This window comes from Dromiciops gliroides, chromosome 1 (assembly GCF_019393635.1).
Source record: "Dromiciops gliroides isolate mDroGli1 chromosome 1, mDroGli1.pri, whole genome shotgun sequence".
In the NCBI taxonomy this organism is placed as follows: Eukaryota; Metazoa; Chordata; class Mammalia; order Microbiotheria; family Microbiotheriidae; genus Dromiciops; species Dromiciops gliroides.
The window spans coordinates 226,592,421-226,605,090 of record NC_057861.1 but is presented as its reverse complement, the minus strand read 5'-3'; the positions used below and the strand labels follow the sequence as shown (position 1 = coordinate 226,605,090).

The window sequence follows — 12,670 nt, the reverse complement described above, 5'->3', positions numbered from 1 at the left end:
CAAATTTGAACTCAGGAAGATTCCAAGCTCGGTGTTCTATATATTGTGCCACTTAGCTGCTGAGAGCAGATAAAAAGATACTCTTCTACAATTACTCTCTCCACATCACAGGGGTTAGGGGTATAGTGTCCCCACAATCTGGAAAATCCATGTAAAATTTTTGGCCATCCCTTCATACCAGAGAAGTCTGACTTTTTTCTTTTTCTTTTATGATGTATTTACAGTACCTTATTGTAAAATTTTGGTTGACATTATACAATTTTATATATATATATATATATATATATATATATATATATATATATATATATAATGTATTTCTAAGTTTCTAAACTTTTTCTATGTAATCTACTGGCTTTTGTGTGTCATCTGTGGCTTCTGCAAAACTCCCTCAAAATTCCCATTTATTTCTTATGCCAAGCCAATCTATATCAAAACCGCAATGGGGAAAGTCACAATGTGGAAGGGATAACTGTACTGAAGAAGAACACTTAGTTTGAATAAAATGCTAAGTCATGAAAAATTACTTGTAAAAAGATTCTGCTGCTGTGCCCTCTACAAATTTTTTTGGGGGAGGTTGGGCAATTAAGTGATTTGCCGAGGGTCACACAGCTAGTGTCAAGTGTCTGATTTGAACTCAGGTCCTCCTGAATGCAGGGCCAGTTCTTTATCCACTGTGCCACCTAGCTGACCCCTATCTTATTTCTCTTTAGAGCTCTCTAGTGCCCCTCTCTATAATTAAAAAAAAGATCAATAGTCACTTCTATGAAAAAGATTCCCAACCAGAGTATCTGATAGAAATCAGCTCCTGCCCAATCATTGCATACAGAAGTTGCTTTGAAATTATTGAGATTGCAAATATAGCAAAAATGGAAATTTTTGGATGTTGGAGGGGATGTGGGAAAACTGGGATGCTGATCCACTATTGGTGGACTTGTGAAAAGATCCAACCATTCTGGAGAGTAATTTGGAACTATGCCCAAAGGGCTATCGAATTGTACATACCCTTTGATCCAGCAATACCACTACTTGGTTTATATCCCAAAGACATCCCCCAAAAGAGAAAAAGACCAATTTGTACAAAACTATTTATAGCAGCTCTTTTTGTGGTGGCTAAAAACTGGAAATCAAAGGTATGCCCATCAATTAGGGAATGGCTAAACAAACTGTGGTATATGATGGTAATGGAATATTACTTTCAGTAAGAAATGACAAACAGGATGACTTCAAAAAAGCTTGGAAAGACATGTATGAAATGATGTATTGGGAAGTGAGCAGAGCCAAGAGAACACTGTACACAGAGACAGCAATATTGTTCGATGAAGAACTGTGAATGACTTGACTATTCTCAACAATACAATAATCCAAGACAATCCCAAAAGAATCCTGATGAAACATACTCTCCACCTCCAAAGAAAGAATGAATATTGATGGAACAGACTGAAGCATGCTATTTTTCACATTCTTTCATTAAGTAACAAATACGATGATGTTTTGCATGATCATATATGTATAATCCATATCAGATTGTTTGCCACCTCTGGAAGGGGTGAGGGGAAAGAGGGAAGGAGGGATAGAGATTGGAACAGAAAAATATAAATAAAAATGTTTAACCTGAAATAAAAATAGCAAATTAGGACAAGAAACATGAGCATCACCAAAAGGAACCTAGAGGTGCCTAGAACCTTGCAAATCCCTTGCAAAGGGGCTTTAAACTGTAAGAGAAAGTAAAGGGGGCAGCTAGGTGGCACAGTGGATAGAGCACCGGCCCTGGAGTCAGGAGTACCTGAGTTCAGGTCCGGCCTCAGACACTTAACACTTGCTAGCTGTGTGACCCTGGGCAGGTCGCTTAACCCCAATTGCCTCACTAAAAAAAAAAAAAAAGAGAGAGAAAGTAAAGGGAGAAATCAGATACATATAACTAGCAGAGGGAATACCAAAGGTAGGAAAAAGAAATAATATTAGAGATTCTAGAAATGCCCCAGCGACAAAGTCCAAAATTGAAACCAACAATAAGATCCATGGCCTCAGATGTCCATAACCCAAAATACAAAGTATGAGTAATGAACAAGGTCAGAGTTTCATAAAGAAGACAAATATGATTTCTATTCTAGTATTATGAAATTTGTGATAACTTGAATTTCATGACATGTGTGGCCAGTAAACATCATCATCAGAATGCTGATTTTTTGAAAAAGATAGGTCTGTACAAATAAAACTAGTGCATCTAGATAAGAAAAGAAGTGATTGAATAAGAAAAAAAAATTGCATCAACATCCTCATATAAGGATTTAGTATCCAAGAGATATAATTAACATACATCTACACCCATATACACATACACACATTTATATGTATGTCATATGTATACACAGACACACAGACACACAGACACACAGACACACACACACACACACACACACACACACACACACACACATATATATGTGTCATTTTCCCAATAGATAAGTAGCCTGAGGAACAAACATTTCTAAAGAATTTGAAACTATTTTAATTTATTCATTATTATTTTTTTTTTTGGTGAGGCAATTGGGGTTAACTGACTTGCCCAAGGTCACACAACTACTAATTATTAAGTGTCTGAGGCTGGATTTGAACTCAGGTCCTCTTGGATCCAGGACCAGTTCTCTATCCACTGCACCACCTAGTTGTCCCCAGAATTTGAAACTATTAACAACCATATGAAAGAATGTTTCACATCATTAATAAATGAAATGCAAATCAAAACAACCTTAAGGTTTCACCTCATGCTCAGCAAACTGGTAAAAAATGATGGGAGGAGTCAGTATTAAAGGGATTGTGGTAAGATTAAGTGCATCAGTGCATTGTTGGTAGAGCTGTTAACCAGTACAACCATTTCAGAAAACAATCTGGAATTAGGCAACCAAAGTGACTAACATGTCTATACCCAAGGAGTTCATTGATAAGAAATACCTTATAACAAAATATTTATAGTAGCATTTTTGGTGGTTGTCAAGAACTGGAAATGAAGTAAATAGTTTATAAAAATCTTCCTCTTCCTTCTCATATTTACATCAAGAATGTCCTTGAAACAAACATACATACATATATACATATGTATATAAATTCTCATACAGATTTTATAGAGATGGGAAGATAGACATAGTAGATTAGAAGTCTTGAAAATACTACCACCTTTTCCCTAGTTTTTTACATCCTATACTTTTCCAAATATTTGAGAATCAATCCCTCAACACCCTCAAGATTGTCTACTCTGGCACAGACAACATCTGTTTGTACTCATTCTACTCCAGATGCTCATGCTATCTTCTTAGTTTTCCTCAGTGTTCTTTCTTCCTCCTCATCTAATATTTTGGGAATTGTGATGCTAAGTGTCCAAACATGGTGGCTCCATTATAATTGATGGAGAAAATTACTTGTTATAGAATTTCCCCCCTTTTTTCACCTGTTTGTTGTCCTCCCTCCAGTGTTATCCTTAAATGTTCTCCAAATTATATGATTTTAATGGTTCTCTCCCCAAGTTTTCAGGTAACTTGTTTTTCCTTCCCTCACTTTGGCTGTTTTATAACCATAATATTTCACCATTTCCCATAAGATTTTACAAATGATATTTTAAGCCAGCGTGGCCATCAGCTGCCTTCATTTCTGTTTGGCAAGGATATCAAGCAATTGCTTGCAGAACTGATTTCTAGGCCTTTTTTGGTCTTGTATGTAGAATGCTCTATTTTTTCATTACCATTCACTGCATTTGCTCTGGATTATTTGTGGTAAACTGTGGTCTCCTTCCCTCCACCAAATAGTCATCTTGGGCTTCTAATAGTATCAGCAAGTCAAAAAAAGGGAATGTGGGTTTTTAAAAAATAAAATGCAAAGAATTCTTAAATTATCCATTATTTAGAATTAATCAAACTTTTTTCCCATTGGGAGTTAAGATAATCAAAGTTGGCTTTATGTACCCTTGCTATTACTTGACTATGCTGTTACTGTTATTAGAATAGAAATACCATAAAGAAAACAAATACCTACTTTGCCATTTACCAACTCTATTCCAATAGCATCCACTTTGGCACTGCTAATTCCAAGGAGAACACCATTCATTGCAGTGGTACGAAATTCTAGTGTGATATTGACATCTGATCGAACTTTGTAGCCCTCTTTGACTGGAAAACAAGTATAAAAGTTATCATGGAATAGGATGTGAAGAATGTGCAATGTACAAGATAATTCAGTGAATAAAAAGGTGGCTTGGTTTGTTTGATGAATATCAAGGTATTTTTAAGCACTCTATGGCTTACACTATAACAACAGCAACAGTGATAGCCAGCATTTATATAACACTTTAAGGTTTGTGCTTTACACACTTTATCTCATTTTAGCTTCATAATAACGCTGGCAGATAGATGCTATTATCATACCTATTTTACAGATGAGGAAACTGAGGGAGAGAGAGGTTAAGCAAGTTGCCCAGTGTCATATACTAAGTGCCTGATGCTAGATTTTAATTCAGTTCTTCCTGCCTCCAGGTCTAGCACTCTATCCATAGCACTAACTAGCTGCCTTTGAAAATATCCCAGTATTTTATCACATTACCTTACTCCTTTTAGATTTATTAATTGTATATTATCCTGGCTATAAACATACCACAAATATGAAAATGAGAGTTAGAGAAGGGAATTTTTCATCTTCACCCATGGAAAAGTCTGGTGCCTCCCTTAAGTTCTTGCTTTGAATATCCAAATACCCAAGCATCCCTTTGCTTTAAAAGCAACAACAACAATAAAATTGATTCATGTCACCTACCCCTACATGATTTAAAGAGTCAATTTGATCTTATTAATATTTACATAATGCTAATTTTTATACTGAGATACAGAATGCCCAAGGCATTCTTTAAAATAATTATGTAAAGATGTCCAGCCTTCAGGAATTTACATTCTTAGGCAGCTTGGAAATGCAAAATCTACCTTTTGTGGATCAGGATTTTAAAAGACAAAATTAAATGTATACATCCTTTCAAAGTAAGAGTGGAAAAAAAAGTAACTTGTACTTATATTTTGTGCATACCCTTGGGATAGAGGCTTCATCCGTTATCCCCCTTCTCTCTTATGTCTTCAATTTCTCCCTCTACAGTGGGTATCTTTCCCCTCTGTCTATAAACTTGCTCAGTTCTCCTTGAACCTAAAGGTGGCCTTAATCTCCCCTCCTATCTTTCTACTAATTTTCCTGCTCAAACTCCCTTTCACTTTGGCTTAAGTCTCTATTACCCTATAAAATATCACCAGTGACATTCATTGCCAGATCCAGTTACCTTTTTTAAATCTTCATTCTCCTCCAATGCCTCTCGATCATTTGTCACTGCTCTTTTAAAACCATTCCCTCATCCATACAGTCTCCTCCTTTAGCCTTTGCTACACTGAAATCTCCTGGTTTTCTTCTAATTCTGAGAATACTTCTTTTTTTCCTCCTTCTTTTGCTTCTTCAGTCTGGGCAGTCTACACGCTTTCTTCCTGAGTGATTTTGTCTGCTCTCACAGATTCAAGTTATGATTTCTCTTTAGATAACTCCAGAATCTTTGCTTTAGCCCTGACCTCTCTCCTGAGTTAACACCTACAAATGCAAAATCTTCACATTTCCTGCTGGCTATCCTGACAGCATTTCAAAATTAACATATCCAATGATGATCTTATTATATTCTCGAGAGAAGGGTACACACAAAATATAAGTACAAGTCACTATTCTCCCAGCCTTACTTGATTTTTGTTTATTTGTTTTTGCAGGGCAATGAGGGTTAAGTGACTTGCCCAGGGTCACACAGCTAGTAAGTATCAAGTGTCTGAGGCCGGATTTGAACTCAGGTCCTCCTGAATCCAGGGCCAGTGTGCCACCTAGCTGCCCCCCTCCAGCCTTATACATTTAATTTTAACTTAAAATTCTGATCCACAAAAAGAAGACCTTTGTACTTCCAGGCTGTCTAAGAATAGGAATTCTTTAAGGTTGGGCATCATCAAACAACTATTTTGAAGAATGCCTTGTACATTCTGTATACTCAGTATAAAAATTAGCATTATATAAATCTTAGCAAAATCATGGAAGGGTGACATGAATCCATTTTAGCTGTTCTTTCTTTTGAACTCCTTTTAATAGAAGGTATCCACCATTCTCCACCCCCACTATGCTCAGCCCCCATTATACAGCCTAGATGATTTGGTTTCCTTTTTGACTCTTCCCATATTTAACCAGTTACCAAAGTCCTGTCATTTTGACCTCCAGAATCCTTTTGCTTCTGTCCCCTCTTTCCTATTTCTATTGTTATAACCCCAATTCAGGCTTCCATTCCCTCTCACCAAGAATATTTAAATTGAATTCTACCTGGTTTCTCTAGAGACTCTCCCTCAAATCCATTCTTCACGCTGCAGCTAGATTAATCTTTCTAATGCATGGGTCAGCTTGTGTTATTCCACTGCTCAAAATTCTTATGTAGATGAACTGTTGCCTGGCATAGTAGATGCCTAATAAATGACTGACTGCTCCCTGAAAACATACTTCACTTGCTTTCCTTAGTGCCATTCCCCTACTGAAATCCTACCTACATATCCTTCAAAGCCCAGCTCAAAATGTTCCCTACTTTATGAAGCTTCTTCTGATCATTTTTTTCCTCCAAACTTTCTTATCACTTGGTAATATCCAATGAGGACCTCAGTTTTTTTCATCTTTAAAATCAGAGGTTTGGACTAGCAGATCTCTAAGAAAACTTTCAGTTTCAACAAGTCAAGTTTTTTGTTATTTACATACATAGACTTCAGATCTGGAAGGACATCCATCTAATCCACCCATCTCATTTTATAGGTTTTCCTGCCCCTACTAGACTATAAGCACTTTGTGTATCATTGCATCTTCCTCACTATTTTGAATAATGTTTTACACTTAGCATGTTAATAAATGAGTAACTAAATATTACTTACCAAGTGCAACAAATCCACTTCCATCAAAGAAAGTACCTTCTTGTGCCACTGAATAGCATTTATTTACAGAAGAGGCAGAGATCGGGTTATTTTTGTCGAGCTGTTTGCCATTAATCACCACCTCCCCAATGCAGGCAGGTATGCCATAGGTAATCTAAACCAAGAGAAATATGACAGTATGTGAACCAGATTTAAAAGCTGAGCCTTTATGAAACTGTTCCATGGCATTGCCCATTAGCATGGAACCTAAAGATAACAGTTTGAGTATTTATGATGATAATATAGTAGAAAAGTATCTATATTCATTCTACTTAATTATTACAAAAGGAATGCAGGGTGCATAGGGCCATTGCCAGTATACACTGCAAAACAACTTTATGTTCTCTGAGTTTTGGTCAAATTGTTTCTTTCTCATCAAAACAACCAATAGTGGGGCAGCTAGGTGGCGGAATACATAAAGCACTGGCCTTGGATTTAGGAAGACCTAAGTCCAAATCTGACCTCAGACACTTGACTCTTACTAGCTGTGTGACCCTGGGCAAGTCACTTAACCCCCATTGCCCTGAAAAAACCAAAAACCAAAAACCAAAACAACCAATAGCTCAGTCTTAGTAAAACTAGTTAGAATTTAGGGTGTAGTCACAACATGCAATTTGTAAATATCTTTTGGTATCTTCCGAGACAATTTAACACAATTGAAAAATAAAATTTTAACCCAGATCTGGGTTATAAGGACTCATTTCTTATGCAAAGTGAACATCTGTGAACACATTTACAACTAAGATGAAAAAGTGACATAATTAGAGAAGGCTTCTTACATTTCCAATATTCTTGGCTCTGTAATTTAATGGAAGGCCTCCAAGGTAAAATTTTCCTTCCACATCTAAGGTGTTACCATCTCCTATGGTGGTCACCATTGTAGACTCTTGTCCATCTACAGTGATGAAGCCCTTCCTTTTGATGTACTCTGTTTTCACCTAAAATTTAAACAAAATCTATAATTTATACAAAATCTGAATAAACAGTAACACCTATTTTCATGACAATAGGCAATAATTCTTCATGGCACACACAATACAGAAATAGCAAACTACAACAAGTTAGTGTAAAGGAACTCTTTTAAAATCATTCCCATCCATACTGTGTCCTCCTTTAGCCTTTGCTACACTACAATCTTCTAGGTTATCTCTAACTCTTAGAATACTTCTCTTTTTCCCCACCTTCTTTTGCTTAGAAAACTAAGGCTAATACTACTTTTCATTTTGTTCTGTTATGACCCAACCAGAAGGCAGGTCTCCATCCAGGGTAGGTGGCACTGAGTTGCTTTGTCTACTCTTGCTTTTTCCCAGGAGATTCATTGTGGGATATGGTTATGAACAAGTAGTCCCAGCTTGGGTGCCCCATTTTATACCCTAAGGAAGGAGACCTCAAAGGGGTCCCTAGTTGGGTCAGGGCAAATAAGCCCAGTTCTATGGATACTCTCTGGGAAAGATCACACTGGCAACACAGAGAGTACAGAGGCAGAGAGGGAGGCACACATTGTGGGGAAAAGACAACGGATAGGGACACAAAGAATCAGCTAACTATAGATCAGAAGTGGAGAGCACCCAGACAGCACGGACCCATTGCAAGTAGAAGAGTACTTATAAGGCTGTGATAGGGGAGTGTGGCCTAAGTCTTCTTCCATATTGGCCTTAGCACATCAGCATATCAATATCCTCTCAAAGTTATTTATGCCAGGTTAGGGTTACTAAGTTTGCATAAAACTGTGCATGTCTAGAGCTCAGTATGTCTAGCGTTTATCTGCAACTTACAGATTTAGGGGCTATTATTGGGACGAAGAGTCTATTACTAGGATCAAGGGGCTATTATATTGGGATCTAGCTAGCTTCTCCAAATTTAGCACATAGCCTCTAGATGTGGCCTTAATTAATGTAGGAGGCAGTTTTGAGAAAGTGGCTTATTTCTTAATTCCTAATTATTGTTACCTTATATTAGCCACTTCTATATTTACTATACAAACTGGTGGGGAATTTAGGGAGATTGTAACAAGATACAATTTCAATAAACTGTAACGATTGGAATGACGCCACCTACTGGAGACTTACTGTAGAAGAGTTCTGCCCATGAAGTGAAGGTCTTTGAGGGCAAGACCAGGAGTCTTTTCTTTGGCATCAGGAAGTGACGTTGGGTAGTGGGAGGAAGAAGGAAGAGACTGGCGCTCAGTCTCGGGGGCTCTTTCCTGAGGACGCTGGCGGAGAAGGGAGCTAGAAATGTGCTCTCCCTTTAATAGATAGGAATCTAGGCCTTTCTCTCTCTCTTTACCAAATTCTTATTCTCCTTAATAAATGCTTAAAAGTCTAACTCTTGCTAAAGCTTGTAATTGATTGGTGACCACTCATTAGATATTTTAGACAGTTTAGCTAGAATTTTAACCCTTAACAGATGGCTGACCACGAAGAGGAAAGCTGAACCTCACTTCTGATCTTCTGGTTGGGTAAGAAATTTCCCTTACCCTTTAAACTGCTAAGTACTGGTGCACTGGCTGTGTTTTCCCTTTAAATTTTTTCGAATGGACCTTTTAAACTCCCTAATTACCCTATTTTTTATTTTAGTCTGTTTAACCAGACAAATGGGAGATAAGATCATGTTAATGCTTTGTTTTTGTGGATTTTCTATTTTTCTTTTTATTTTTGTTAAAAGAGCCAGCAACTTACTCACACAAGGAAATATCTCTCCCTCTCCCAACCATGCTTTTTCAGAGAAACCTGAAGAGATTCCTGCAGCTTTTCCCAGTTCTAACACTAATTGTTGCTTTAATTTTGCATGCCTGGAGGCAATGACCCACCCTCTCGAAGCTTTTAATCCCCTAGCACCTGGAGGCAAAGTGGGGGAAGAGGAATCCAGGCCTGAGTTCAAAATCAAGTCTGATTCAAATTGCTCTGGTCCCTCCCCTCCTCTCCAGACCCCACCCTCTACTCCTCCCATGGCCAAGCCCATTGCTTCCCTGGCCTGGGAGGTCCAGAGATCTGATGCGCATGCTCAACTTTCTCTAACTACATTTGCAGCTTCAGGCTCAGCCCTTCCCCAGCCTGGCTGTGCTTCTGAGACAACCTTAAAAAGCCCTTTAAATTCCAGATATGCTTGTTTTGTTCATAATTTTGCTAACCTGCTTTTGTCTTTAATTAGTAATCTTATAAAGCATTTGTATGGTGAAAAGACTGACAGACAATATAGAGGGGTTAAAGAAGAAAAACTTAAGCTGAATAAGAATGACAATCAACATAGTTCAAGACTCTGCTTCTTTTGCCATGGAAGGGTATATATTTTACAGAAATGTAGAAGTAAGCAGCAAGGTATTGATATGAGTATTGGGGATTTTAGATACCGGAATCAAAAGTGTTCTGAATTCACTCAGAGTAATAGTATCAGTTCAGAGGTTACATAGGATTTCTATGCTATTACATATACATTTTGAAATTAATGGTATGGGTTTATTTTCATAGAGATTTTCATGCTTTTGAGATTGTGTCATACTTAGTTTTTAAAACAAGGAGAATATTTGTAAAAGCTTTTTATAATCATGTGATCAAGTTTATATTTTATAATACTCTTATTAATATTAAATTCATGCTCATTTAGATTTCCTTAGTTTGAATTTCACTGTTTTTTATTGTTCCATGTGTATTTTCTTCTATTCATTTATCTAATTTTAAAAAATTGAGAGATGGTTTTGATTTCATAATACAATGTTAATTCTAGGAGTATTGTGCTCCCATATTCTGAGTTGTTTGTTTTTGTTATTTTTTTTTAACTGATTATTTGATCAAACTCTTTAAAGCATTTCCCTGGCAAATTGGTTGCCATGGCAAGTGTAAATTTATTCTAGAAGTATTATTTTTGATAAGCATATTCAAAAAAAAAAGAGGGGAATGTTTGTAAAAGTTTTCTTTTTTTAAAAAAAGTTTTCTTTGAGATTCTGTTGTGCTTTAACTTGTATTTAAATATGTTCTGATTTTTCACAAAAGTAATTGTATACTAAGTAAAAAAAAAGGGTATTATTTGAAATTGTTGCATAATTATATATTATATTTTGAGTCAAGACGTATTCGCATTTTTTGCAATCATTTATTATCCTCATTTTTAAATCCATATGAGACTTGGATTATGGGAATTTATCATTTAAGACATTAATTGCCGTTATTCTGAGTTATCAGATGCCAGTTGGCCAAGATGCCATCCAATCACAAGAGGAATACATGCAAGAGCAGACACTGAACTGTCACATGAGGGGAGACATGCATGAAGTCAAGGTATGGCCGAGGGAACGGCTTTTGACAAATGTTGAGGTTGGATTCTCTTGGTTTAATATTTTATTCTCTTTTCCCCCACAATATTGTACGGATGGCTGGAAGTATTCATCCCACCCATCTCACTTCTACACCTGGCTTCTATGCTCCCTCCTATATGCCTGATGCCATGGACATCTCAATCCCATGCATCTGATTAAGTCTGACTCAGTTTCTTCCAATATTTTCGGTGGCATGGACATATATTCCATCCACCTATTTTAAGCCTGGCATACTGTATGGGCAGTATATATTGCTCAAGTGTGGGAATGCTCATATCCCATCATTTCTCTGTTCTTTTATGGTAACCCCCATAATTATCTCAGGTGTCATGATAAATACAGTGTTGAATTTGGCCTTGACACCTGTTACCAATTATATTAGATTTTTTAATTTCTCATAATGGCGTGAGGATAATTAGGCAGATGATGCAAAAAGTGATGAAACAAAGATAAAAATTATTTTTAATAATTAATATCGCAGCAATTGTCTTCTCAATTACCCTCCATAAGGGGGGGGACTATAGTAATATTATAATTTTAAAGAATGTTTCAATTTTTGTTTTATTATATGTTTCATGTGTAACAACTAAGATTCTGAATTCCCTTAGACATGTTTTTGAGAACTTTCATTGTTTGATTTGATTATTGACAAAGCTATTTTAAAGTTGTGTTAAGCTCAATTTTGTAGGAAATTTTCCTGGCTGATTACCAGCATCCACACATCAACCCCTGAAAAGACTTCCATTCCATGACTACACCTAGAGGACATCTGAGAAAAGACTTTCAGAGACTTTAAATGAACAGTTTTGATTTGTTGTTTTTGTTGTTTTTTTCTCTTTCTGTTATAATATACACCATCTGTAACATGTATTCTCTGCAGAGGCCCTCCCTTTGCAAGACCAATGTCAAAGCGTCGGTTCATGAGGACAAAAAAAAAAAATCGCCCCTCTGGACAAAACTTTCCTCTCTTCCTTTTCTATATTGTTGTTCACATATTATTAGTTAGCAATAGTTATTATATTGTTTTTACTGTTCCGTCAAGGAAACATTTTGTTTCTTGAGGAACAACAGGGGGGACTGTAACGATTGGAATGACGCCACCTACTGGAGACTTACTGTAGAAGAGTTCTGCCCATGAAGTGAAGGTCTTTGAGGGCAAGACCAGGAGTCTTTTCTTTGGCATCAGGAAGTGACGTTGGGTAGTGGGAGGAAGAAGGAAGAGACTGGCGCTCAGTCTCGGGGGCTCTTTCCTGAGGACGCTGGCGGAGAAGGGAGCTAGAAATGTGCTCTCCCTTTAATAGATAGGAATCTAGGCCTTTCTCTCTCTCTTTACCAAATTCTTATTCTCCTTAAT

At 36.9% G+C, this 12,670-nt stretch overlaps 1 protein-coding gene across 1 annotated transcript in view; it reads right to left on the bottom strand.

Moving 5' to 3' along the window:
• LAMA1 (laminin subunit alpha 1) overlaps nt 1-12,670 on the bottom strand; it is a 210,069-nt gene that overhangs the window by 7,615 nt on the left and 189,784 nt on the right. Inside the window, exons 59-61 of the mRNA XM_043975002.1 lie at nt 7,784-7,942; nt 6,966-7,119; nt 4,030-4,163 (exon numbers count right to left, since the gene is read on the bottom strand). Of these exons, the coding sequence (XP_043830937.1) occupies nt 4,030-4,163; nt 6,966-7,119; nt 7,784-7,942 (447 nt within the window). The remainder of the gene's footprint in view (nt 1-4,029; nt 4,164-6,965; nt 7,120-7,783; nt 7,943-12,670) is intronic.